Raw genomic sequence first — 27,952 nt, 5'->3', positions numbered from 1 at the left:
ACTTATTTTGAGAGAGAGAGAATGTGTGAGCAGGGGAGGAGCAGAGAGAGAGAGGGAGGGAGAGAGAGAGAGAGAGAATGAGAGAGAGAAAGAGAGAGAGAATCCTAAGCAGGCTCTGTGCTGTTAGTGCAGAGCCTGATGTGGGGCTCCATCTCACAAACTGTGAGATTATGACCTGAGCCAAAATTGAGAGTTGGGTGTTTAACCAGCTGAGCCACCCAGGCACCACCTAGGTATCCTTTTTATTCTATCATATCAGAAGCCATTTTGAACTGTCCAGTGAGAATATCTTGGGGATAAAATGAGATGGTTGATGAGAGCGAGAGCAAAGCATTTATTTATTTATTTATTTATTTAAAATGTTTGTTTATTTTTGAGAAAGAGAGACAGAGTGTGAGCAGGAAAGGGATAAAGAGAAAGACATAGAATCCAAGCAGGCTCCATGCCCCGAGCTGTCAGCACAGAGCCTGATGTGGGGCTTGAACTCACAGACCATGAGGTCATGACCTGAGCTGAAGTCAGCCACTCAACCAACTAAGTCACTCAGGCGCTCCTATTTATTTAAGAAAAAAGTTTTTTTTAAGTTTATTTATTTTGAGAGAGAGAGAGAGAGTGCGAGCGCAGAAGCGGGAGAAGGGCAGAGGTGCCCCTCCACTATTTAACTTTAGAACATTTTCATTCCCTCCTCACTGTGCCTCAACACGCCCCCACCCCGCCCCAAACCTGCAGTCCCTTGCAGCCACTAATCTACTTTATGTCTCTGTAGTATGTTTCCTATACTGGACGATTCATGTGAAAGAAATTCTACAGTATGCAGCCTTTTGTGGCTGGCTTCTTTCATGTATTATTTTCAAGGTTCATGTTATATCATGTGTCAATACTTCATGCCTTTTTTATTATCAAATAATATTCTATTATATGGATATACCTCATTTTGTTTATTCATTTACCAATTGAAGGCCATTTGGATTGTTTCTGTTTTTTGGCTGGTGTTGGACATTCTTGCACAAATTTTTTTTTTTTTTAATTTTTTTTTCAACGTTTATTTATTTTTGGGACAGAGAGAGACAGAGCATGAACGGGGGAGGGGCAGAGAGAGAGGGAGACACAGAATCGGAAACAGGCTCCAGGCTCTGAGCCATCAGCCCAGAGCCTGACGCGGGGCTCGAACTCCCGGACCGCGAGATCGTGACCTGGCTGAAGTCGGACGCTTAACCGACTGCGCCACCCAGGCGCCCCTCTTGCACAAATTTTTGTGTAGATATATCTTTCTTTTCTCTCAGGAATATCCCTAAGAACAGAATTGCTGGGTCATATGGTAATTTTATGTTTAACATTTTGAGGAACTGACAAACTCTTTTTCAAAGTGGCTGCCCCACTTTATAAAATCCCACCAGCAGTGTACGGGGGTTCAAGTTTCTCCACATCCTTGCCAATACTGAGTTGTCTTTTTTTTTTTTTTTTTAAACTAAAAAATTTTTTTTGAGAGAGAGTGCGCACGAGAGGGGCAGAGGGAGAGGAAGAGAGAGCATCCCAAGCAGCCTCCGCACTGGGCTTGATCTCACAACCCTGACATCATGACCTGAGCCAAAATCAGGGGTCAGGCACTTAACCGACTAAGCCACCCAGGTGCCCCTGAATTGTCTTTGATTATAACCATCCTAGTGGGTGTGAAGTTGTAGCTCAGTTTGGTTTTGATTTGCATTTCCCTGATCACTAATGATGTTGTATTGGTTTGTTACAGCTGTTGTAACAAAGTACCACAAACTGAGTGGTTTACACAGTAGAAAACTTACTCAAGTTCTGAGACTAGAGGTTTGAGATCAAGGTGTCACAGGATTGCTTCCTTCTGATGGTCATGAGAGAGAATCTGTTCCATGCCTCATGTCTAGCTTCTAATGGTTTGCCGGTGGTCTTTGGCTTGTAGAAGCATCATCCTGGTCTCTGCCTTCATCTTCACATAGCATTCTCCCTATAAGCGTGTCTGTCTCCAGATTTTACCTTTTTATAAGGACACCAGTCATATTGGATTATGGCCCACCATGATGACCTTATTTCATCTTGTTTACCTCTCTAGAGACCCTGTATCCAAGTAAAGTCACATTCTGGGGTACTGGGAATTAGGACTCAGCATACGAATTTTGGGGGGACACAGTTCAACCCATAATAGATGTTTAGCATCTTTTCATGTGCTTATTGGTCATATGTATATCTTCTTTGGAGAAATGTTTATTCAAATCCTTTGTACATTTTTTAATTGGGTTGTCTTTTTTATTATCAAATTGTAAGAATTTATGAGAGTTTGCATTGTAGTATACTAGTGTCCAGTCAGAATTGGGCCTGGATTGTAAAAGTAAGGTCAGAGAGTGCTGGATGAGAAGTGATACCTGACTCCCAGTTGTGGACCTGGTGGTGTCTTGCCAGGCAACTTTGATTAGTTTTGTTTCTTGATCTCTTTTGTGATTCAGTGTTTTCATGTTAAATTCTCTGGCTATGGTGGCAGTTGAGGTGCATTGTAGTTTCACAGGAAAGATGCTTGTCCCTTACTTATTGGTAAGATTTGGAGACAGAAGGGTCTTACTAGTGACTCAAGGTTGCACCTGCTTATCATACCCCTTTAGGGTCCTGTAACCTTTACTGAAGGCTTCTTTTTTTTTTTTTTTTAATGTTTTTATTTATTTTTGAGAGAGAGAGAGAGAGACAGAATACGAATGGGGGAGGGACAGAGAGAGAGGGAGACACAGAATTGGAAGCAGGCTCCAGGCTCTGAGCTGTCAGCACAGAGTCCAATGTGGGGCTCGAACCCACAAACTGTGAGGTCATGACCTGAGCCAAAGTCAGATGCTTAACTGACTGAGCCACCCAGGCACCCCTACTGAAGGCTTCTAAGATGCGTGACTTTTCCTGGTTCTCCTTTTGGTGCTGTTTGCATGACTCATCCCTGTCCCTTCTCCCAGTCTCAGAATTTTCTATTTTTTTGTTAACAGATGCCAGAAGAGTCCACACTGCCCCGGCTCGAACCTTGTTCCTGCTGCGCCCCCTGCCCATTCTGTTGGTGACAGGCAGCGGGTATGCAGGTTACCGGCAGTATGAGAAGTACAGGGAGCGAGAGCTGGAGAAGCTGGGCTTGGAGATTCCACCCAAACTTGCTGGTCCCTGGGAGGTAGGACTAAGGTGCAGTCACTGTGAATTCTCATTTAACACAACTATCTGACACTTTTTAAATTGCCCCAAAGTTGAAATGTTTGAAAAAGTGCAATGTTCTTTTTTGGAGCTCATGTCTCCAGTGGGTTTTTGGCCAGACACAGACATTATACCTTTGGTGTCATGTTGGGCTTTCCTTCTGTGTCCACACTTACTCCTAATCTCCCTAACAGCTCTGAGGAGAAATTCATTACCTGCTGTTGAAATCCTCAGAGTTCATGCCCTTCTCTGAGGATAAGCTGAAACAGTTGGACTTTTGGGATGTGGATAAGTTCTCACCAGGAACCAGACTGAAATAATAAAATTTCCTTTATTTTTATTGCTCAAAATGCTTCCCTGACAATAGGACCTTTCAGTAGGGGCAGGCTTCAATGTTGTTGAACCATGAATGATGTACGATAGAACTGTCTTATTCATCTGTGCTCCAGTGGCCCAGAATGATTGGTAACTTAGAGTAGACAGTCAGTAAATTTGGAACTGAGTATTAAGATGCAAGCTTAAAAATGTCTTCTCAGCCATAATTTAGCAAATAAAAAATCTGAAATATTAGTAGAACCAGTGGGTAAAAGCGGGGGTGGGGGGGTGAGAGTAGAGACTTTATGGTATTTAGATGGTGCTCTTGGGTTTCCTCATGAGCCGTTCCCTATCAGTAATCCAGCTCTGCTGAATCCACTGACCAAGGCATGTGGGTCTTAAAGGCGAGTTCCAGCCATGTTCCTCAGTAGCTGTGTGAACGTGAACGTGTCACTTGCCATTTGGTTCTCTGTGTGACAATGTCATAAACAACTATAAAATAGGTTGGATTGGAACCCAACTCGAGATTTCTTCCAGGTCTAGCATAGTTTATCTAGGAATATTTGTTGGCATTGGCATTACATGCTACATTATAGGCTTCCTCCTAAAATCCTGTTTTGAATTTTGGTTTTGACCCTCTTCCTCCAGTAGAATCTAGTGTAAAGATTTCACCTGATTTCCACCAGTCCTATAAAACTGTGACTTATTCAGCTGGTCATACAGATCCAGATGTGGCTGTTACCCAAGGAGATACCTGCTTGCCCGTGTGTCCTTTTTCTGGCCTATTCATACACCTTGGGCTTCATAATAGCCTATCTCAGACCAAGAAAAAAAAAAGGCTTTCTGTTTTCTGGTAGTATATACAAAGTCCTTTTGGTGAAGGGTAATTGTGTAGTATGTGAGTCACACTTTGAAATTTTGCTGTACTCTATTTCCCATGACATTGATGGTTTCCTCTGTAAACGTACCTTCTTGTTTAGGCTGATACTTGTAAGACTGGGATCAATGACCCCACTCAAGATGGTTTCTCTCTGACCCCAAGCATTTGTCAGGCTGAGTCACCCTGCGATGAGCTCGAGACCCATTTCAAAGGTCTTCCAAGAGAATCTACATTTGGAAGAAATCTGTGACTTCTAAAATCATAAAAGACTAATGTCAGTCATATTTTTTAGCATTCACCATTTGTATAATTGTAACTACTGCCATATGTGAGTCAATGTCTGAAAGATGACCGTTTGTAAAGAGGACAGGGTTGATTGGCTTATAAGTTCTAGGGCCTGGACAGTAACAGAATACTGGATCAGAGTGGCTCAGTGCTGCACAAGGTCTGAAGCCCCTATTGGTTCAGAGCTGGGTTTAAGTTAGATACTGTTAGATTCTTTTGACTGAGTAAAATGGCCATAGGACTGCTGGATTTACAGCAGGACTCCAGCATTTCACTTTATGAAAGGGAAATGGTCTGGACTCTGGACTCTGACCAGATATTGTAGGATTTCCGGAGAGGCAGCAGGTCGTGAGAAGGGAGAGTGCTGACTAGGAGTCATGGGCTGGATCCTAGTCCTACCCCTGCCCCACCTAATCCCTGTCATCTCATGAAAAATGAGAGTACCCCAATCTGGTCAATCATCAGAATTGTTGGGGAGCTTTAAAACTATGAATTCTTTGTTCTTATCCCTGGAGATTTAGAAAGTTTGAGCAAGACTCAAGATCTTTGTTTTTAAAAAGCCCCTTTGAGGATTCTGATGATAATGTAGGAACCATGGGCAGATGAGCTGTAAGGTTCCCTTCAGGGCTCTGTTTTTAAGTGGCAAATGAAAATTTCTGTGGGTGATTTTGCTGGAATATAATCTCTTCATATCCTTGGGTCAAGTCAGGCATCTCCAGAGCTTAAGAGAAGACAGGCTGGTAGTTAGGCTGAGATGAGCTCCTGGGGTCAGTGGCACAGTTGAGGTGACTGGGTGATTTTGTTTTACCAATAGCATTTTCTGGATTTCCAGGAGATAGACATGGGTCTAGGGGCAATGTAGCCTTCCCCACACATGAAGCAGTCCTGCTAGCTCCTGTTGGTCAGTGTGCCAGCAGGAAGCTTTTGTTCCCCTTTCCCATCCTGTAAGTTTCTCTTGTGTTGAAGAAATATCTGGGCATCCCTCTCTATCAAAACTTTAAAATATTTTAAAAATGTTTGTTTTGGGGCTCCTGGGTGGCTCAGTCGGTTAAGCGTCTGACTTCAGCTCAGGTCACGATCTCACAGTTTGTCAGTTCAAGCCCCGCATTGGGCTCTGTGCTGACAGCTCAGAGCCTGGAGCCTGCTTCAGATTCTGTGTCTTCCTCTCTCTTTGCCCCTCCCCAACTCACACTCTGTCTCTCTCAACAATAAATAAACGTTAAAAAAAAAAAAGTAAAAAAAAATTAAAATGTTTGTTTATTTTTCTGAGAGAGAGAACAAGAAAGATAATGCGTGCATGAGCAGGGAAGGGGCAGAGAGAGAGAAATCCCAAACAGGCTCCACACTGACAGTGTAGAGCCCTGTGAGGGGCTCAAACTCATGAACCTGTGAGATCATGACCTGAGCCAAGATCAGGGGTTGGACGCTCAACCGACTGAGCCATCCAAATACCCCAAAACTTTTGTAATTTGGTAATTTTTTATTTTTTAAGTAAGTTCTGTGCCCAACATGGGGCTTGAACTCATGACCCCAAGATCCAGAGTCACATGCTCTAGGGGTGCTAGGGTGACTCGGTTGAGTGTCTGACTTTGGCTCAGGTCATGATCTTGCAGTTGTGGGTTCGAGCCCTCCATCGGGCTTGCTGCTGTCAGCCTGTCAGCTTGAAGCTGGCCTTGGATCCTCTGTTCCCCTCTCTCTCTGCCCCTCCCTTGCTTGTGCTCTCTCTCAAAAAATAAATCAAAAAAAAAAAAAAAAAAAAAAAAAGAATCACAAGCTCTACTGGCAGAGCCAGCCAGGTACCCCCCTGTATCAAAACTCTTAAGAGCATGTTTGTAATGCTTTAGGTTGAATAGCACCTCACAGTTTTTCTTTCTTTCTGTTTTTAAAGTTTATTTATTTTGAGAGTGAGAGAGCGCACCGTGTGCGTGTGTGCATGCATGAGCAGGGGAGGGGCAGAAAGAGGAGGAGAGAGGGAATCTCAAGCAGGCTCTACAATAAGCATGGAGCCCAATGTGGGGATCCATGCCATGACCATGAAGTCACGACCTCAGCTGATGTCAAGAGTCAGACACTCAACTGACTGAGACACCCACGTACCCCAGCACCTCACATTTTTTCTGAATCCATTTATTTATAACAGCTCACTGAGGTGGCAAAGGCCGGTGTTAGAGCCATTTTACAAAAAGAAAGACCATTTGATAGCAGAGTGGGTTCCAGAACAGAGATCTTTCGATGCCCAATCCCACACTCTTTAAAACAATACCATGTTGCCAATAAAAGGTGCTGTTAGTACAGAATTTAGACAGTGATAGCAAGAGATAGATGTAAGCTTTAACCTGCCCACTGGGGCTTGCTGTGTACTCAAGGTACCTCCATTTTGTGAGGGCTCCGCCTGTTTAAATTATGAGGTGAATTGAGTATACTGACTTGAAAAGTTGTCTGTAGTTACATGTGAGAATTCATATTATGCCACCCATCCCCCATCATAATACTCTTGAAGAATTTATATACATATCTTTCCTTTATTTCAGTTCTTCCTGTCCATCTCCCTGCCCTTTCTCCTCCCTAACAGTATAGAAGAAACCATTGCTCCAAAATGTGTGCCATCTCACTCACTGCAAGCTCTACTCTGGGGTGCGGGGAGAGGGCATGGCTCTTGCAGAGGGGAGGTGGGTGTTGGATGTGATTTAAGGAGACTTGAACTCAGCTGTGGGTCTTGAGTGTGTTTCATTTTCATGTGTTCTGTTTTTCACATTTAAGAAAATGTTTCTAGCCTCTTTGCCTGCTCTGAGAGTCCTATTCTTTTCATGGTAGGAAAAGAAGCACATGTAGTTGGCTGAGTAGAAATGAAACCTGTGTGTTTGTTTTATGTGATTAAGGGAATTCTGCAACTAGCAGCAAAGTAAGTAGCCTGTTGAGACCAAATAATTTGGTCATTTACCTGCTTGTAAAGGTAAATGTTCATTTTTTAAAAAATCAGAAAACATTACAAAATATGAAAATGAAAACAGTAGTGACCCACCATCCCACAGTGCACAGGAAACCACAGTTCACATTTTGGGGAACTTAGCCCTTCCGGGCTTTTAGATGTTTAGGAATATGTATTTTAATTTTAATTTTTAAAAAATGTTTATTTATTCTAAGGGTGGGGGCAGAGAGAGGGAGATAGAGAATCCCAAGCAGGCTCTGCACCACCATCACAGAGCCCGATGTGGGACTCGAGCTCACTAACCGAGAGATTATGACCTGAGCTGAAATCAAGAATTGGACGCTCAACTGACTGAGCCACCCAGGCACCCGAGTTAATTTTTAATGAGATAGTTTAAAAATTTTTTTAAGTTTATTTATTTCGAGAGAGTACATGAGTAGGGGAGGGGCAGGGAGGGGGAGGGAGAGAGAGAGAAAGAGAAAGAATCCCAAGCAGGCCCCACACCATCAGTTCAGAGCCTGACATGGGGCTTGAACTCACAAACTGTGAGATCATGACCTGAGCCAAAGTTGGACATTTAACCAATTGAGCCATCCAGGAGCCCCGAAATGTTTAAAATTTTTTAAATAAAACATGATTATATAAAAATTCAAATACTACCGAAGGGTTTACATAAAAATATCTTCCATTTTCTGCCCCATCTACTAATCCCATCCCTACTCTCCAGAAGCATGCAAGCTTTTTTTTTTTTTAATTTATTTTTGAGATAGAGTGCGAGAGAGTGCACGGGGGAGGGGCAGAGAATGGAGACACAGATTCGGAAGCAGGCTCCAGGCTCTGAGCTGTGAGCACCGAGCATGGGGCTCGAACTCACGAGCTGTGAGATCACGACCTGAGCCAAAGTCAGACGCTTAACTGACTGGGCCACCCAGGCGCCCCAAGCATGCAAGCGTTTTTAACGTTACTGTATCTTTCCAGAATGTCTCTCCCTACTTACATATATTTTGGCTACTCAAAGGTGACTTAATTTTTTTCCGTTTAATTGAGAAATAATCGACATACATCACTTATGTAAGTTTAAGCATGATAGTTTGATTTACATATATCGTGAAATGATTGCCAGAATAACAGCTAACATCCATCATCTCTATAGAAAACATTTTTAAAAAAGAAAAAAGGAAAAAAGAAAACATTTTTTCCTGTGATGAGAACTCTTAGGATTAATTCTCTTTACTTTCCTATGTGATGTACAGCAGTGTTAGCTATAGGCATCATTTTGTATATTACATCCCTAGTCCTTATCTCTCTTATAACTGGAAGTTTATACCTTTTGACCTTCTTCCAATTCCCTGTCTCCCTCTGCTCCACCCCCTATAGTCTGATCCCTTTTCCTCTTGAGTTTGGTTTTTCTTTTTTTTTCCCTTTTATTCATTTTTTTTAGATTCCACTTATATATAAGTGAGATCATGCAGTATTTGTCTTTCTCTGGCTCACTTAATGAATTTAGCATAATGCCTTCAGGGTTCATCCATGTTGTTGCAGGTGGTAGGATTTCTTCATTTTTTTTCTGGCTGAAAAAGATTCCAATGTATGTATGTATGATGTATGTATGTACACACACACAGACATACATATACACCACAACTTGTTTATCCATTGGACACTAGGTTGTTTCCATGTCTTGGCCATTGTAAATAATGCTGCCATGATGATTTCATTTTTAAGTCACTTTTACTCATGTATTGTCATTTACTTGCAATAAAACATACCCTTTTTAAGTATACAGTTCATTGTTGCTTTTTTATTTTTATTTTAAAAAATTTTTTAATGTTTATTCATTCTTGAGAGAGATACAGAGTGTGAGCAGGGTAGGGGCGGAGAGAGAGACATACACAGAATCGGAAGTAGGCTCCAGGCTCTGAGCCGTCAGCACAGAGCCTGACGCGGGGCTTGAACTCACGAGCGGTGAGATCATGACCTGAGCTGAAGTCGGACGCTCAACCGACTGAACCGCCCAGGCGCCCCTCTCTTTTATTTTTTATTAAAAAATTTTTTTGAGGGGCGCCTGGGTGGCACAGTCGGTTAAGCGTCCGACTTCAGCCAGGTCACGATCTCGCGGTCCGGGAGTTCGAGCCCCGCGTCAGGCTCTGGGCTGATGGCTCAGAGCCTGGAGCCTGTTTCCGATTCTGTGTCTCCCTCTCTCTCTGCCCCTCCCCCGTTCATGCTTTGTCTCTCTCTGTCCCCAAAAAAATAAATAAACGTTGAAAAAAAAAATTTTTTTTTGCATGTTTTTATTTTATTTTATTGAGATAGAGACAGAGCACGAGTGGGGGAGGGGCAGAGAGAGTGGGAGAGAGAATCTGAAGCAGGCTCCAAGCTCTGAGCTGTCAGCACAGAGCCCGATGTGGGGCTTGAATTCCCGGACCATGAGATCATGTCCTGAGCTGAAGTCCGATAATTAACCGACTGAGGCCCCCCCAGGTGCCCCTATATATCTTCTTTGAAGGAATGTCTATTCAAGACCTTTGTCCATTTTACATTGGGTCGTTTGTTTTTTGTTGTTGGGTTGCAGGAGTTCTTTATATATTCTGGATACTAGACCCTTACCAGATACATGTATTTGCAAATACTCTATTCTGTGGATTGTATTTTCACTCTCTTGATAACATGTTTTGATACACAAAAAATTTTTAATTTTGATTAAGTCTCGTTTATCTATTTTTACCTTTATTGCTTATGTTTTTGTTGTCCTATCCAAGAAGTCATTCTGAATCCAGTATTGTGAAGATTCTCTTCTAAGAAAAATTAGGACTTTCTCTCTCTCTTTTTTTTTTTTTTTAAGAAAAATTGTAGGTCTTCTGTTTAGGTTTTTGGTACATTTTGTGCTACTTTGAGGATGCCCTTGGCCTTAGAGCAGGAGCCGAGAGTTGAGGAGCTGCTTTCAGGAGTTTCTTCTCAGGAACCCATGATGTCATGGACAAGTTCTGGGTTTGTGGTCAAACTGCCTGTTCAGTTAGGCTGCTCAAGGCCTGGTGTTTGGCCTTAGAAAGGAGGGTGCTTGACACTGGCATCTCTCTGCAGAGAGCTGGCTTTGCATGAATAGCACAGGGGATAGAAGACAACCAGGTGTGCCTGCAGCTGTCACATGTTCTGGGTTTGTGTGGCAGTTGTGATTCCAGATATGCTGTCCTTGTGTCCTCATTGTCCTTTTGTCCTCATTGTCAAAAAGGGAACCAAAACCTTCATAGGCATTTCTTAACAAGAGGGGTCGAAGTGTGTCGCATCTGTAAACCTAAAGTGTACAGTGCACACCTGTGCAGCATAGTGACTCCAAGGCTTCCTGTGAACACCTAGGTGATTTGAGTTCCATGCAGGATGACATCTGGTGGCAGACTCCTTTGGTCTCTGGCATTTCCAGGGTGTCCTTTTTTTCTTGACTGCTGGACCTGAGAACAGAGATGCATCTGGTAGGAAAGCTGGCCTGCTGGAAATGGTGGACTCTTTGGGGAGGAAGCAGTCCTCCTGTCTCTCTTCCTGCCAGCCTCCAGAGGTGATCCACAGACAGAGGTGGGCCTATGACTGCAGAGCAAGTGGGGATTGGCAGCTGGCCTTTCTTATCAGGTGCAAAGGGCTCTCACTTGAACACCTGCACCTAGCCTGGAGGCACCCAGCCTGGAGCCAGGCACTTCGGGTGCTGAACATATCTGGCTGAGTGGACAGCATATAAAAAGTTCAGCCCATGGGGCGCCTGGGTGGCGCAGTCGGTTAAGCGTCCGACTTCAGCCAGGTCACGATCTCGCGGTCCGTGGGTTCGAGCCCCGCATCGGGCTCTGGGCTGATGGCTCAGAGCCTGGAGCCTGTTTCCGATTCTGTGTCTCCCTCTCTCTCTGCCCCTCCCCCGTTCATGCTCTGTCTCTCTCTGTCCCAAAAATAAATAAAAAACGTTGAAAAAAAAATTAAAAAAAAAGTTCAGCCCTGAGTCCCTCCATGTGAAGCAGCAGCAGCGGGTGCTGAGAACAGGCCTGACTTGTTCTGCCTCACCTATCAGCAGGAGATGCTCTGTATGTGGAATCTGGTCTTGGGTTTTTCCCCCCACCCAGTAATAGAATTTAGGGAATTTTCTGTGGTTTAAAGCAAACTTCCAACTCTTAAATTGTGAATAGAGTAGAAAAGTCAAGAGAATAGAGTTACACACCTCTTGATTGAACAGTTAATGTTTTATTATACCTGCTTTATCTTCATGTGTATATATATCTTTTATTCTCTGAATCATTTGAAAGTATGTTGCAGTCATTACAAAACTTCACCTCTAAAAACTTTAGTACGCATCTGAGTATAACAACTTGGTTTTGTTGTTCGTTTTTGACCTAGCCATGGGGTCCTGTGGCAAGGTGTGAGGTGTTCAGGGACCAGTGGCGTAGCAGTAGGCCTCAGTCCAGAGCAGCTGGGCCCACATCCATGTTCACTCCCTGCATTAGCAACGCTTTATTTCCAGCCTCAGTTTAGAACTTAAAAAATGTATGGTGCAACATTCCAATTCATTAAAAGGAATGAGGGAGGACAGATCAGCCTGTGCCCACATATCACCCTATGTCCTTTTTCCTGCCCACCCGCCTGGAGCTCCATTTGCCTGCATTCAGCACACCCCTCTGTGCTGTGGTGCCTATGACGCTGGACAGTATTGAACATGTTCTGCACTTTTTTTTACAACTTTATATAATTACTATAGCTCTCTTCTTCTTATCTGTAAACAGGCTACTATAAACTCCCTCATAAGGTTGTTAAATGAGAATGATGTATGTGTAAATACCTCGCTCTATGCTGGCAGGGTGTAGAAATTCAGTAAATACAGGCACACTTCATTTTATTGTGCTTTTGCTTTATTGTGCTTTGAAGGTAATTGCATTTTTTTGTTTTTTATTTTATTTTATTTTTTACAAATTGAAGGTTGGTGACAACCTTGCATCTAGTGAGTCTGTCAGCACCATTTTTCTAACAGTGTTTACTCACTTTGTGTCTCTGTGTCATATTTTGGTAATTGTCGCAGTATTTCAACGTTTTCATTCTGTTTGTTATGGTGATCTGTGATTAGTGACTACGACTTGCTGAAAGCTCAGATGATGGTTAACATTTTTTAGCAATAAAGTGTGTTTTAATTACATACATTGCTTTTTTTAAAAAGGATTTTTAAAAATTTTATTTTGAGAGAGCATGAGCGGGGAAAGGGCACTGGGAAATCAAAAAAATTCATTTGACTTGCATTTTTTAAAAGTTTATTTCTTTAGAGAGAGAGAGAATGCACGGGTAGGGACAGAGAGAGAGAGAGAGGGGGAGAGAGAGAGAACCCCAAGCAGGCTCCCTATTATTTGTGCAGAGCATGATGTGGGGCTCAAGTTCAAGGACCGTGAGATAATGACCTGAGCTGAAATCAAGAGTTGGATGCTTAACTGATTGAACCCCCCAGGCATACTGCTTTATTGCAATATTTGCTTTATTGCAGTATGCTGGAACCAAACCAGCAATATCTTTGAGGTATGCCTGTACTGTTTTACTTCCTACCTAATAGGTGTTAGGAAAGGTGGATGTTAAAGTGAACAGTCAAGTTGGCAGGGAAGTAGATCCCACTTGTCTGCTCAGGTGTCGTTTACTAACTGCCCAGCTCTATCCTCAGAGAATCTTGGGCTCATTCAAGGTCAAGAGGGCATCTCAGGGGCCTCAGGGCCCCTATCTGGGAGGAACTGTGGCGGCCACACCCCCAGGTCACTCAGGCTGTGCTTTGCCTCTTCCCTGCTTGCCCCAGCCCAGGGACAACGCTGAGTGGTGTGTGGAAGAGCTGAGGACTGCCTGAAGAAGATGAGGAACAAGATAAAGCTGAGCTCTGGGTCTGGAAGGAGTCCAGGGTGGCTGACTCAGAAACCTTTAGGGCCCTGTGTGGAGCTTTCTGCCAGGCTGTTCTGCCACAAATCACGGTTTCCTTTATTGTGCTGCAGACCACCCCTGCTCCGTGCCCCCTCCTCCAGGAGCTGCTGGTGGGATTGCTGAGAAACGCTGGCAAATGCAAGGGGGTAGGGCTGGGAGAAGGTTTCAGATGAAGAAATAGCCTGAGGGCACGTTTGTGAGGCTGCTAACTTGCCCGTGGCTTCTTGCACCAGCCACCAGCCCTGAGACACCAGCCATCACTGGTCTTCCTCAGGAGGCTTCTGCCAGCCCCCAGGGAATGAGAATTAGCAGAAAGCACCTGCCACCCCTGCCTTACTGCTACCTTCATCCCCTTGTACAGTAGTGCATGAAATTCACTAGGCAGGGAACTACAGTGGCACGAGTGACGTGGGACACCTGTCCACGGGTGCTGGAGGCCAAGAGGCCTGGGGCCTGCAGAGCCTTGCGGTGGCGCTAGGTGGCACTCCCACCCAGGGGAGTACCAACAAGGTAGGAGGACCCAGTGTGGCTGGAAGGGACCTCGTTCAGGGTGGGAACATAAACTTTTGTTTTTCCCAGAAATCATTTGTTAACCATTATCTGGAATCTAGAAGGCATTTCCTTACTGAAACATACGTGGTGGAAGTCAGGTTAGAAGGCTAATCTCAGGACAGACCTGTGGGCTGGTTTATGAGTTTTCTAAACACCAGTCTTCCTGAGAGGCTTAAAATGATTACAAAGGAACCCTGGTAGACCTGGAGTGTCCCTGTTGTTCATTTTACTGGGAGAGCATTGGTGTTTCAGAGGCTGCTCAGCAAATGAGAACCTGGGCTTTTGTTTTCCTCCCCTAAGTGTAACTTGGACAAGGCCTGGTCTGGAAGTACTGGAGGCTTTGGGGAAGTCAGAATGGTCCTCCAGGATCTTTCTGGTTCTGGAATTTAGTGTTGCCAGGATTCTGTTATCTTCCTGTGCTTTCACTACTTTTTATCCCATTTCATGGTGTGTTTGCTTAGAGCTCTGGGGTGAGAAGGGGTCTTAAGTCTCACTGAGGCTCAGAGAATGCTGTGGGCCTAGGCTGGGAGACTGCAAGGTGCAGCCCCTGTGCTGGAACCTGAGCCCTAGAGGGCTGGAACTCTGCATAGTGCACCCCTGCTGCCCTATTCCTGCTGTGTATTGGAAGTATCCAGCATTATGGAAGTCCACAAGGAAGGACCCTGCCCATCTTCTGCCCCTATCCCCACTGTGGCATCCCAGGTCTGTAGCTTGTCACAGAGCACTTGCAGAGTGGATCCAGATGAGAATAGGTGTTTGGGGCTTTGTATGCCACCATGTCCTGCTCCAGGCTGCCTGGGCTCAGCTGCCCATCTCTCCGAAAGCCTAAAGGCTCTTTCTTCCTGTTCCAAATGTTGCTTTAGAAATCAAATTCTCAGGGTGCCTGGGTGGCTTATTCGGTTGAGTGATTTCAGCTCGGGTACTATCTCACGGTTTGTGAGTTTGAGCCCCACATCAGGCTTGCTGCCTTTGGATCCTCTGTCCCTCTCTCTCTGACCCTACCCGACTCATGCCTGCTCACTCTCAAAAATAAATAGATATTAAAAAAAAAATTAAATTTTCAGTGATCAGAAGGAGCTAGGGTTGTACCCTTGTTCAGTGGCCTAGAGCATGAAGACTGAGCCTTCTGAGGCAGTCTGACTGCTGAATTTCACCATTTGTTTGTTTTTTGGGGTTTTTTTGGTGTTCCCCGTTCACTCTATCTCACCTAGAAAATGTCTCTTCATCCTATGTGGAGCGAGTGCTTGCAGGCATGGGGTGTAAGGTGCTGACCCCCCCCCCCCCCCCCCGGCTGGGCCCTGCCATCTACTGGGGTAGAAGGACACTGCATGAATCACTTCACAGCCTGGGGCCAGAGGGGAACTTTGCTTTTACTGAGTCTGGTCTCTTTGGGGGTCTATCCCAGATTTTGTGTGGCAGGGGATTTGTATGGTAGGAGTGTGTCTGCCTGGAGGAGGGGGGGGTGTGGAGGTGGGGGCATCCTGTGCCTTCCAGGTGGGGTGTGGGAAAGAGCCAAGGACTTAGATGCCTTTTCGAGGGCTAGAAAAGGTAGCTGGCTTTCTGTTCAGTCCCAGGAAGCTGGCCCTGGGTGAGGTCAGCCACACGTTGAAGCCTGGGACTGCCCAGTTTGGAGTGAGGAGGAAGAATGGCCCCCAGGCCCCGGAGGTGTCGCCGGGAAATCCCGTGACCGGGCGGGGCTGGTTCCCTGGCCACAGCCCCTCCTCTTAAAGGGGCCCTGGGCCCGGTGGCTGGGTCTGGCCCGAGGGCGGAGCGTGACTGCTTCTGGTGTCCGCCCTCCATCCCCGCCCTGGGTGGTCCGAGTGGCCAGAGCCAAGCCCCCGCCTGCCTGCCGGGGCTTCCTCTCCGAGTGGCGCCTCCTTGGGCGTCGGCGCCTGACATCCAGCGAGACCGGACTACCTGCTGGTGAGTGAGCGGAGCCCGTAGCGGGGCCGCCCTGGGTGCCGGTCGCCCCTTGGAGCTGCGGGGCCCTCGGCTGGAGAGCCCACCCCACAGTCTTCATCCCTTCACGGGCTTCTCCTGCCCACATGGTGGGTCACGGGCTGTCCTGGATGAGCTCACTTCCGCCAGGCCGGGCAGCATCTCCTGGCCCTCAGCCGGCCGGGAAAGGGAAAATGCTGGGGCTCCAAGTCCCCTCTTGCTCCGAAAGATTTCCTCAGTGACTGGCACCAGTTAGGGAAGAAAGCTGCCCTGTTCTCAGTGGGACCTGTAGGTGTCCCCAGGGTCTCACCTGAGGGGCAGAGAGGGGGGTGACAAGCTGCCCTTCACAGAGCCCTATCCCCAAAGGAAGGTTCTTTTCCTTTCTGGGATTCTTAAATTTCTTAGAAGTCCCGTGCTGCGGGGAGGACTGTCCCCACCTCCAACCACCCTTCCCTGGCTGCTGGCTTGAAAGAAGTATCTCTGGGTCCTTCTCTTTCCTTCCTCTTCTCTTGCCCAAGGCTTCCCCAAGATGGCTCACCCGTTTCACCTGGGGAGAATCCATTTTCCCTGTTCTCTGTTTTTGAAGTTTTGTCTGCTTCTAGTCCTAGAACACAGGGAGGAAGGGTTGGTGGTCCCACCTGGACACAGCTGTTTGTGTCATGCTTCAGGTGAGCTGGGTGGGGGGCTGGGGGTGTCGGGTAGTGGCCCTGCCTTCCAAGGTGGAAGCGGGCCCAGAAAGTCAAGCAGATGGACACAGAATTTGGGGAAACGGGGACACTGAGGCTTTCTGCTGCGGCTTCAGGGGGAGTGACCCTGGCACCCAGTGAGAGTTCCGCTCAGGGAGCAAGAACAAATTTCTTAGGTTGTCTCTGGCAGGTTGTGTGCCTGGCTGCAAGGCCCTTGGTGCTCAGGGAGAGCTTATTGGGGGGCGGGGGACAGACAGTCTGACTCCGTCCTTGCCTTCCTGACCTTGTCCAGACTCAAACCTGAATCCATCAAAGTCCAAGGGAACCAGTCAGGAGCATGGCTCCCTGCCCCCACACCTGTAGTAACTGGTAACTGGCCTGGGTTCGTCCATCTGACTTCAGTTGGAACGTTCCATTCCACTGAGGGGGTTATTGTTGCCTTCATTACAGGTTGTGAGGGGACATGGCAGCACTGGTCGGGTGTGAATACCCAGAATAGCACGTCCAGACAAAGGTGACCCCCTACCTGGTCCTGTTGGGCCGTCAAATCTTCTCATAGGGATAGCAAGTGTCCGTGTGATTTGGGCTCTTTCAGAACTACTGACTCCACCCTGTCCCTGCTCTCTTGCCAGTGGGAGCATACCTCGGTGCTCCCAGAGTTTGGGTTTGGAAACGGAGGTGGGGTGTTGGGAGTCAGGTCTAGGGGATGAGACGACACCAGGTCTCGGGTGAAAGTGAGGCATGGTGTTTCTGAGCAGAGCAGAGTTCTGGGCCAGTGTTGCTACTATGATCTGAGCCTCGAGGGGGTGAGCAGGAGGAGTGACCCTTCCCATTTCCAGATAGCCAAACTGATAGCCACAGAGCACCTGTGACTTGCAAGGCCTCTCCCAGCTCTCAGGGTAGGGCAGCCAGGATTGCAGTAACTGGATTGTCCCCCTCCCCCACCAAAGCCTAGCTTCTGAGTTCCCCTGTTCAGTATGGCTGGTCCTTAGGCCTTGTGATAACTTTAAACTCCTACTGGTCACAGCTCACAACTCTTCTCCACAGAGTGTCCTTGAGATGGAGGAGAGAGGGAATGTAACTGTACTTCCCTTGCTTCAGGGAGTCCTGCTTTTGGGTTCCTCATCTGGGCCTGGCTCCAAGGAGCCAGAGAGTAAGAAAATTTTGGCTTGGGCTCCAAGGGTCATCGCAGGAATGGAGGGCAAGTGGGGCACCATAATGGGGAGGCCAGGAGCACTGTTGGCCTAGGAAGTGGCTCTGCCTTTGGGAAGCAGAAAGGAATGAGCCTTAGGGGAGCCCCTTTCCTCCATCCTGCAGCTTTGAGCTAGACAGAGGGTGCCAAGCCTGTTTTCTGGGGACAGGTGAATTCATGTCTGCTCCCTGGGGACCTTTTGGGGCCCATGCATGGTGATTTGGAAGAAACTTGACAGTCTGGTCCCTGACCCATTTCAGAAGAGGAGGTAGAGTGGTGGTGGAGGTAGGACTGAGGGCTCAGGACATCCTCCTGGCCCTGTGGGGGCAGTTTCTTAGAGTCTAGGATAGCAGCAACTTGAACTGGGCCCCCTTGAGCACCCTGCACTGCAGGAGGAAGGGTGAAGGCCCAGTTTACTGTGGTGGGCCATGAGGCCTGGCCAAGTCCCTGCACTGGGGGCCCTGGGGTAAATGAAATGGCAGAGGCATACACAGGAATCTGTTTTTGAGGACCTGAGGTTTCGGGTCTAACTAGGTTTGTCTGTGGGCTCCAGCATGTGCCTTTCTGGCAGCATGCTGCAGTGGTCACTGCCCCATCTGGTAACATAGTGGGGGAAATAGGCAGGTTGAGACTGGGGTGCCCATCCTCTTCCACAAGGCCTCACTGGCCTCACCGGAAATCCCAGGTGTGCACTCAGTCTGAGCTTTCTCGAGTGGGGGCAAGAGCCTTGTCCTAGAAGTCAAGCACTTCAAGCACTGTGCCTAGTCCTGACTGCCTGTCACCCCTTTGGGCCTGGGGAGCTGACAGGAGGCCATTGTGGGGCCCCATTGCCTGGTGGGCCATGGAGGGGTGGGGTGTGTGCTCAGTACATGGGTGATATAGTTGAAGTGACCTGTCACAGATGGGAAAGTTAGGAGGCTCAGCATGGGTGAGGGATAGACACAGTGGTGTCCATGGGTCCCAGGGCCTGGCCCTTAGGTCAGAGGAGGCTCCTGTGCGTATCCGCTTCTGGCTGAGACCAGGTGCCCACCCATAGTGAGCTGTCCTGCCACTCAGGTGAGTGGCCTGGGGATGATCTCTGCTGGAGGGGTCTGGGTCCAGGGTGGCCAGGCCTTGCCACTTCCTTGGTCAGGGCTGGAAATCCATGCTTACTTTCGGATGTTACTCAACCTGTGCCGGCTCCCACTGCACACTACACTCCCAGGGATTTGACTCGCCAGGGACTGGCATTTTCACCTCTGGCTGAGGTGCCTTTGCCAGGGCATCAGACATTCACCCTTGTGTGGGTGGAGCCGGGTCTGAGTGGGGCCTCTTGTTCTGTTGTGAGTCAGTTGGCTGTGCGGGGGTCAGCATTTGGCCTGGGACTGCGCTGGAGCAGGCAGGTGGCCCAGCTTGGGGACAGAGTGGGTGGAGGGCAGGGGCCTGTGTCCGAAGCCTCAGGCCCCCACTGCTTCCCAAGCAGGTGTGACCAGTGCCTATCTTCACGATAGCCCCAACCTCTAAGCTGCGCCCAGTGAGCCACAGGACCCAACTGAGCTGGGAAGCGGCCCACCAGCCACCAGCTGACCTCTGCTGGGTCAGCTTTCTGCCTTGGGAGCTTCTCTCAGGGCCTGCATCTCTGCGTCTAAAGATGGTGGCAAGTGCCTGTCCTCTGTAGCCCGCAGTTGGGATTGGAGGCCAGGCTGGTTGGGTCCTTGACTATCCCTGGGCTCAGACAGCAAGGACTGTGGAATGTTTGCTCTCCTTTCCTATTATCTGTGAGGGCCTGTGGGCGTGTCCTCCCAGATCACCAGGCAGGGCCAGAGTGCTGTCCACAGCAAAGATCGGAGTGAGGGGCTGGTTTGGGCTTCAGTCCTGGTTGGTTTTCCCTCAGATCACGTCATGAGTGTGCTAATCTGCTGAGGAGGCCTTGGCGGGGTCTGTGCCAGGATGGGAGGCTCTGACGCCTGGCTGTGGGGGGCTGGTGAGAGAGCTGGAGCAGGTCAGGTTTCCAGCGTCTGACCCCCACCCACCGTGTCTCTCTTGTCTTCCCGCTCCCTCATTCCTCAGATGCTGTTTTGTCACCTGAATGGAAAATGGGTCAGGTCCTGGTGAGGGAGGGGCCGCTCGAGCTGCAGACAGGCCGACGCTGGGTGCCCGCCTGGAGCACAGGGCTCAGATTCCAAGCTTGTGCTTCTTGCGCCCACAGGCGCCTGGTCCCTTCTCTGGCATTAGCTCGCTGCGCTGGAGGGGGCAGGTGGCCCAGCCTGGGGACAGAGTGGGTGGAGGGCAGGGGCTTGTGTCCGAGGCCTCAGGCCCCCACTGCTTCCCAAGCAGGTGTGACCAGTGCCTGTCTTCACGATAGCCCCAACCTCTAAGCTGCGCCCAGTGAGCCACAGGACCCAACTGAGCTGGGAAGCGGCCCACCAGCCACGAGGCGGCCAGCCCGAGGAGTGGTGACAGCGCAGGAGCTCCTGGCTGGGGGGAAGGGAGGAAGGAGGAGAAACAAAGGCGAGTGTGCCTGGCGCCGCCCACCATGTGTCAGTCAGAGGCTCGGCGAGGACCGGAGCTCCGAGCAGCGAAATGGTGAGATGCTGCCGGCCGCGTCCTAACCTCACTGTGCCCCGCCACGACCTCCGGAAGGTCAGAGTTCACGTCCAGCGGCCCCGAGGTGGAGGTGGCGGCAGGGGGCAGGGGGATCAGCCCCCGAGGCTGGAGGGGCCCGGCCTGGGGGGCCTGAGTCGGAGATCCCGCTTCAGGTACCTGGGGAGGCCGAGCGGGCTGGTGGCCTAGTGTCTGCTGCTCCCTAATTGCTGCTCCCAGGCCCCCACCCCCAGGCGCTCCCCACCCTGCTCTGGAGAGGTGCCACTCTTCTAGGATTGGTCCCTGGGCTTCTGCAGTGATCAGGGCGGGTGGGGGAAGCCCTGGGGACAGCAGGAGTTTGTTCAGCTTTGTTTGGCCCCTACTACCTTCCTGAACCTTTTGAAAACACAGTGGGGTGGGGTGGGTTGGGAGAGAATGAACGCAGGGAGTCTGGTGAGCTGTGGAAAGAAGCATCTTCCATTGCCATCATTGAATAGCAGGTGCCCGGCCATCAGCTTGGCTCTCCATTTTTTTCTTTTTGGTATCAGCTGAGATGCCTCTTTGTTCCTTGGTTTGTTCAGCAAGTGGGGGCAGAGGACATGGCTTCTCTGAGAGTGGATGGGAGCCTTAGATTATCCAGTTGAATGCAGTCTTTTTGCAAATGAGGAAACTTAGGCCTGGGGACATTCTCAGAGCGGGTGTGAAGGTGGTCTTCTGATGGCTGCACTGGGGCTTCAGGAACATTTTCTAGTGCTTAGGCATGAGACCAGGGGACTTGGGTGTCCCTGTTGTGTCTCAGGAGGCCAGGGTTCTGGTGAAAAGGCCCACCCAGCCTCAGATCCCCGCAAGGCTGAGCCTGTGCTGAATGCACTGAATTTGGCTTTGTTGAAAGGAGGGGTTTGGCTGAGGTGTGTGACCCCGGCAGACCTGGGAGGTGGTCTCAGGGTTTCTGGGGAGTTTCCCCCCACCAACCTCTGGGTCTGTTTTGGAGAACCTGATGTGATGTAGAAAGACCAGGCAGGTGGATGGAGCTGTAGCTGTTAGGGGTGTGCGTGTGTGCAGGTACACGTTCATGGGTGTTTTCTTTTGGGGTCTTGCCAGGCCCAATCCCTTAATTTATCTGATGAGGAAACAAGAAGCCCAGAGCCTTGAAGAGATTTTCCCAGATCCTGCAGTGCAATGGTAGCCGTAGCTCCCCGCTGCTCTGTGCTTCTGCACTGTTGGGGCTCCAGATCAGACTGTCTTCCTGGCGCCTCTGTGGGCAGAGCTGGCCCCAGGAGTTGGGGGCTGTGAGGCAGGCTGTGCACTCCGTCTTCCCCATGCTGCCCCTGATTCCTAGTCCTCCTAAGCTGGTAGGCAGGTGGGTGAGACTGGGATGTGAGTCTGCCGACCAGAGGCAGCTGAGCCCCCAACTCAGAATGGGCTTGTGTTGAGGGGCCATGGCAGTGCTGCTGGACTCCATAGAGAGGCAGGCTTGCTGAGGGTGGGGTGGGGCCTCCCAGACCCTGACTGCTGACCTGGCTGTGCGCGGACATCTGCTCTGCAGGTTGCACTTCCCCCAGCTGGCACTGAGGCGGAGGCTGGGACAGTTGAGCTGTATGTCCAGACCTGCCCTGAAACTGCGCTCCTGGCCCCTGACGGTCCTCTACTACCTCCTGCCCTTCGGTGCCCTCAGACCGCTCAGCCGGGTGGGATGGAGGCCCGTGAGCAGGGTAAGTGTGCACAGACTGCTGGCCCGGCCGTCCTGGGCGCAGGCCTGAGGTTGGGACCCAGGACACGGAAACAGAGAAGGAAACAGTTGTCAGATTAGAGGTGATGGTGTGGGTGCTGAGCCCCCTGGTTGGTCATCTTGACAGGCGAGTTGGTTGGGAAGGCCAGGCTGGTTGGTGGCCCTGAGGGCTTGCTGTGCACCGCCTGTTTTCCTTGCCTGCATTTGTGCCATTTAGGGGCTCTGTTTCTGAGAGGAACCCACACTGGGCATTCAGAAAATGGTGTCTGATTCCCTGGGTTCAGGTAGAAGAGAGCTCAGAGGTGATTTTGAGAAGAATGTGTATCAATTCCAGGATGCCAGAGGGTGATTCAGGAAGGCTGGTGCCTGTCTGGGCCCCTTAGGGTGTGGATGCCTTTGAGGATGTGGGAGCCCAGGCAGAGCTGGATGAGGGGGCGACCTGGCCACCATTCCCTAGAGGGCCGGCTCCCTTGCCCTGGGCTCTCTGGGCAGGCTGACCCCAAGTAGGGCACCCTATGCTGAGATGGGCACGTCAGCTGTGAGGAGTTTGGGGAGCCATTAGCTCAGTGCACTGTAGAGGTGTTTAAAGTTGGAATGAAATTATACTTACACCGCGGGGACTTGGTGTCTAGGTCGGGCTGACAGGCAGCAGCTGCCAATTAGAGGCAGGTCCCACTGTGGCAGCAGCACCTGGGGTTTAAGAGGCGCTCCCCCTCCAGGTCGCCTGGCCCTGGGAGTTTGGCCCGCGGTGCCAACAGAGACAGCTGGGGCCGATTCCCCTGTGCCTCGGGGTAGCAGCCCCAGGTGCAGACAGCTTTGTGGACCAGTCTCTCACAGTAGAGTGCCTCAGAGCTCAGGCAGGCTGGGTAGGGCGCAGCTGTGTCCAGGGGTGCTTGCCGGCTGGGGTGGGGGTGACAGTGATACAGTGCATCCTCATATGAAAGTCCCCGACCTTGTGCGGGCCATATTCCCTCCGCTTTCTGTTTGGACCAGAATGTGTGCTTTGGGCTGTGAACTTTCGCCTGCATCCAGGGTCCTGCCCCTTTCTGCCACAGCGTCTCTGTGCAGGTATCAGAGCCATTTATGCCCCTCCTTTCCTTAAGAAGTGAGACTGTGCTGGCCAGTCTCTCCTGGGGACCAGGGCAGTTGCTGTTAGACCTGTGTATAAAATGACTGAAATACTGAGTTTAGGTCACTGTGTCACAGTCTCGGCCAGTATTTGGTCTGTGAGAGTATTTGGGAAGCTCAGTCTGGTTCCTAGTAGGAAACAACCACATCACAAAGCCATCGCGGGTGCCCAGGTGGCCAGAGGTGGTGGCTGACTAGGGGGTGGCAGGGGGCACGCAGGGCGACCCACTCATCTGCCTGTCTGTGGCCTGCAGGTGGCCCTGTACAAGTCAGTGCCGACGCGCCTGCTGTCGCGGGCCTGGGGCCGCCTCAACCAGGTGGAGCTGCCGCACTGGCTGCGCAGGCCTGTGTACAGCCTGTATATCTGGACCTTCGGGGTAAACATGAAGGAGGCCGCCGTGGAGGACCTGCACCACTACCGCAACCTCAGCGAGTTCTTCCGGCGCAAGCTGAAGCCGCAGGCCCGGCCCGTGTGTGGCCTGCACAGCGTGGTGAGGCCCAATCCTGCCCTCCACTCCTCCCTTCAGAAGCGGGATTGTCACCTGTGTCTTTGGGAACCAGTCCCGGCAGCCTCCACTGGTGGCCCATGGTTACTCCTGTCAGGCTGGGGGAGTCCCCCTGCCTCCCTTAGTGGCAAGCCTTTCTCTGCCCTTTCAGATCAGCCCATCAGATGGGAAGATCCTGAACTTTGGGCAGGTGAAGAACTGCGAAGTGGAGCAGGTGAAGGGGGTCACCTACTCGCTGGAGTCGTTCCTGGGTCCACGCATCTCCACAGAGGACCTGCCCTTCCCTCCAGGTAGGTTGGTGCCTGGTGGTGGCCCCCACAGCCCTGCTGCAGCAGTGCTGGGCTGGGTGTCCGGGAGAAGGACGTGAATGGGTTGGGGAGGGAAGGGCCAGGAATCACTGTGTGGAGCTTCATGGCATCCCTGGAGCCCACGTCCAGACTACACAGGCTCAGGTGCTTGTCTGAGAGCCTGGCCCTCGTGTCTGCCCCCCACAGCTACCCCCTGCGGCTCCTTCAGGAACCAGCTGGTCACTCGAGAAGGCAATGAGCTCTACCACTGTGTCATCTACCTGGCCCCCGGGGACTACCACTGCTTCCATTCTCCCACTGACTGGACTATTTCCCACCGGCGCCACTTCCCAGGTTGGCCAGAGCCTCCCGCTTTTTGGTGTCAAGGGACCGGGGCTCCACATTTGGGGTGCTGAGGTGGGGTGGTGACTGCTTTAGTCTGGCCGGATGTGGGCAGCAAGGTGCAGCCTGGGGTCTAGCCCATTCTGCATTTGGAATGATATGGGTGGACATGGGACTCTGGGAGGCTGGTCTTCTTGCTGGGTGGGGAATAACAGTGTCCCTACCCCCACAGGCTCCCTGATGTCCGTGAACCCCGGCATGGCCCGCTGGATCAAAGAGCTCTTTTGCCACAATGAACGGGTGGTCCTCACCGGGGACTGGAAACACGGCTTCTTCTCGCTGACGGCCGTGGGGGCCACCAATGTGGGCTCTATACGCATCTACTTTGACCGGGTAAGCAGAGCCAGGCCCAAGGGCTGGGCCACTTGGAGTTCCCTCACCTCCTCTTCCATGCAGCCAGATCTATTGGGACTGTAAGTTCTAGATGGGCCCCTGCTAGGCCTGGCTCTGCTGAGCAGCTGCCCTGAGGAGGGGCTGGGTCCTGGGCTCCTGCTCTGCCAGCCCCAACCCCAGATGTGCTGCCAGTTGCTCGTCTGGAGGTGGTTAGAGAGGGAGGGGGTTAACCTCCCAGCCCGCACTTTGCTTCTGCTGGGAACCCAGCAAGAACATTGAGCTCAGGGTGAGGCGTGCTGCTTGGAGGCTGAGCATGTGAGAGGGTGGCCACTGCCTGTCCTTCCCTGGGAGCTGCCTTTCTTGGTGTCAGCTTGTGACCGCCTCACCCACCCTGGATGCTGGAGGAGAGTTGGGTCTGATTCCTCTATGTCTTTCTGGGTCCCAGTTCACAGCTGATACTGGGGACTGTGGTTAGACCTGGCCCATCAAGTCACTGTCCCTAGCTCCCTTTCCAGTCTGGGTTGGGGACAGGCAGCAGAGGTATGTTCCGAGTCCAGGAGCAGACTCCACATGCTATGCCTCTGGCCTCCCACAGGACCTGCACACAAATAGCCCGCGCTACAGCAAGGGTTCCTACAATGACTTCAGCTTCGTGACGCATGCCAACAAGGAGGGCATCCCCATGCGCAAGGGAGAGCACCTGGGCGAGTTCAACCTGGGCTCTACCATCGTGCTCATCTTCGAGGCCCCCAAGGACTTCAACTTTAAGCTGAAAGCTGGACAGAAGATTCGGTTTGGGGAGGCTCTGGGCTCCCTCTAGAGCTTCTCTCCTGGTGGTGGCTACTGTGGGAGCTTTTTCAAACAGAAACAGGAGGGTCTTTTAGAGGGGAGCCTCCGCGGCTGGTCAGGGAGGGGTCTCAGGGCTGTGGAGTCTGACCAGGCAGGACCTGGGTGACTAGTTTCTGCTGTCCCAGAAATGTAGATGAGGTCAGAGCCCCTGTTGACCCTGGACCTATGTGGTCCCCTCTTCCCACTCTAAAGAGAAAGAACATGTAGGCCAAGATCTCAAATTCCCTTTTGGAGATTTTTTTAATCTGTATAAACTGGAGACCCTATGTCTCCTCGCTGGGTGTTCAGTTGGTCTTGATTTCTGTTGTAAGACAGAAGTGGTTATGTATCCCCAGCACTGCTCTTTGGCCTCCCCTTCTGCCTTTCCTGCACTGACTGGGCTGTGCTGCCCCCAGAGCAGGGCCATGTGGCCTTTAACACAACTGCTTTCTGTTCCCAATTCATCCCACCCTGCTTGTTTGGGAAAAGCTGTCTCTCTGCACTTGTGGCTGAATGCATCATCCTGGACTCTGCCAGCGTCTTCTGAGGGGGTCTAATGGCATGGCGCTTAGCAGGTCCCATTGAGTGACCTTCCGGAGCTGGCAAGTCCTCTTTCCAGTAAGCAAGACCAGTTACTGAATCCCCTGAACGGTGTCCAAAGTGAATGGACAGGCAGGCAGGGGTGACCTATGGGGGCCAGGGGAGAGCTTGTCCCCCACTCATATCCAGACCCACATAAAACATGGTAAGTTGCTGCTGTTGATTCAGGGGCTTGTGTTGGAAGCAGAGGAGGAGCCTTGGTGTATTGGGAGGGGGCGGGTCCGTGCCTACCACACCTGTCCCCAGGTAACAGGTACACAATCCTTAGGGAGCCACCGACAGTGGGACCAGGGTTCAGGTTTCCTGGGGACGCTGTGAATTTCTCCTGCAGGAGAAGCCATTTGAACTCTTTCAACTGTATCAGTAGCACAGTATTTTTGTATGAAAAGTGGGAGACTTCTGAACAGTAATTCATTTAATTGCAACATTTTGAAATAAAAAATAAAACTCATTGCAGCTTTGCGTTCTGTTCCTGGAGGTGGGCTGAGGCCTCCCTGGGGCAATGACTAGCACAGAGCCCGCCGCAGGGCCTGGACACGGGCGATGCAGGAACGAATGGGTTGGCGTTGGGCCTGGAGCTCAGAGGCCAGCTGCTGGATCTGCAACTCCACCTGGGGGACGGGAGGCTGAGCTGAGACAAAGCACAGCCAAGGGAGCTGTCCCAGGGCTGCCTGGGGTCTCACCTCCTGCAGTTCTTCCTGCACCTGCTGCTCTGCTTCATGGTCCTCAGGCCTGGGCTCCTCCTGGCTCAGTTCCAGCCACCGGCGCAGGCTTCTGGCTTGCCGCTGGCAGGACCTGAGGGAGTGAGACATCTGCTGCCAGCCCGGCCAGGCCCTTGGCAGTGCCTCCAGCTAGGGAAGCAGCACATCTGCTACTTCTGGTTGGGGCAGGGAGGGTTCTGTTCCTCTGTCAGCTTCCACCACCAGCTCAGGCAACTCAGGTGGGCCCTGGTGGAACTCCTCCCCGTCCCTGTTCCTGGGCATGGGGGGAGACAGGCTCTGGACCTGGATCACAGACAAGACAGGACAGCCCCCTGTGCACAGGCCTGTCTTTTCTGCACCTTCATCGTGCACAGTCACTGGACCGCTGGCCTCGCACTTGACTTAGGTGGAAAGTTTTGCTCCCCTTTATCCTCTGTCCCACAGGTGAGGCAGACCTGAGCTGGACTGAGGGACAAATGTGCCACGTGTGGGGGGTGGGCACAGGCAAAACACCCCAAGGAACCTGGCAGCCAGTTCTGGGGACACGGCTGGGGTTTTTCTGGGTCTTACGAGAGGTTCTGCTTCATGGTCTGGTAGTCCTGCAGTTGCTGCTGGATGCCCTCAAGCTCGGCCTCCAGGTCAGTATGGCCCATGGTAACAGGAGAATAAGCTTGATCTTGGTTACCCTCCCGGCTACGCCACGGCTGGATGGAGGGATTCCGGGCAGGGGCCTGAGCGCTCACAGTGTGGACAGGCCTTAGGCACACACCTGTGCCTGCAGAGCCTGGCCCGGGCCCAGTGCCTGTGAAGTCCCCAGGAAGCAGCAGGTGGGGGTGGGGGACACTGGCTGCAGATGGAGAGGCCTGGGGCACAAGCCCAGGGGTGATGGGCTGTGTAGATGCCTGTAAAGGGAGGACAGATGAGCAGGAAGGAAGGCTGGGGAGGGGCACCCAGGCTACCCACTGCAGGGGTATGGGGAGGTGAGGCCACAGGACTT

General features: G+C 50.9%; 2 protein-coding genes across 23 annotated transcripts in view; one reads left to right on the top strand and one right to left on the bottom strand.

The window, feature by feature from the left end:
- The window catches only part of PISD (phosphatidylserine decarboxylase), a 36,575-nt gene extending 9,870 nt beyond the window's left edge, over positions 1-26,705 (top strand). The window contains exons 1-8 of one of the 4 annotated variants that reach the window (XM_030335907.1): positions 15,767-15,986; positions 20,196-20,444; positions 21,988-22,153; positions 23,553-23,789; positions 23,956-24,094; positions 24,299-24,445; positions 24,666-24,826; positions 25,422-26,705. In XM_030335907.1, coding sequence (XP_030191767.1) covers positions 20,395-20,444; positions 21,988-22,153; positions 23,553-23,789; positions 23,956-24,094; positions 24,299-24,445; positions 24,666-24,826; positions 25,422-25,646 — 1,125 coding nt within the window. In that variant the 5' untranslated portion in view covers positions 15,767-15,986; positions 20,196-20,394 and the 3' untranslated portion in view covers positions 25,647-26,705. Of the gene's footprint in view, positions 1-2,987; positions 3,175-15,766; positions 15,987-20,195; positions 20,445-21,987; positions 22,154-23,552; positions 23,790-23,955; positions 24,095-24,298; positions 24,446-24,665; positions 24,827-25,421 lie in introns of those variants that run through there. The other 3 variants (XM_030335903.1, XM_030335906.1, XM_032595464.1) reach the window with 3 other exon arrangements.
- Positions 26,651-27,952, bottom strand: part of SFI1 (SFI1 centrin binding protein) — a 103,260-nt gene continuing 101,958 nt past the window's right edge. For 11 of the 19 annotated variants that reach the window (XM_030335877.1, XM_030335885.1, XM_030335892.1 and 8 more), the window contains 2 exons: positions 27,526-27,857; positions 26,655-27,049 (listed from right to left, as the gene is read on the bottom strand). In XM_030335877.1, the coding sequence (XP_030191737.1) occupies positions 26,761-27,049; positions 27,526-27,857 (621 nt within the window). In that variant the 3' untranslated portion in view covers positions 26,655-26,760. Of the gene's footprint in view, positions 27,050-27,525; positions 27,858-27,952 lie in introns of those variants that run through there. The other 8 variants (XM_030335886.1, XM_030335898.1, XM_030335899.1 and 5 more) reach the window with 3 other exon arrangements.

The sequence above is a fragment of the Lynx canadensis genome, chromosome D3 (genome assembly GCF_007474595.2).
Source record: "Lynx canadensis isolate LIC74 chromosome D3, mLynCan4.pri.v2, whole genome shotgun sequence".
Classification (NCBI taxonomy): Eukaryota; Metazoa; Chordata; class Mammalia; order Carnivora; family Felidae; genus Lynx; species Lynx canadensis.
This window is presented reverse-complemented; position numbering and strand designations above follow the sequence as displayed.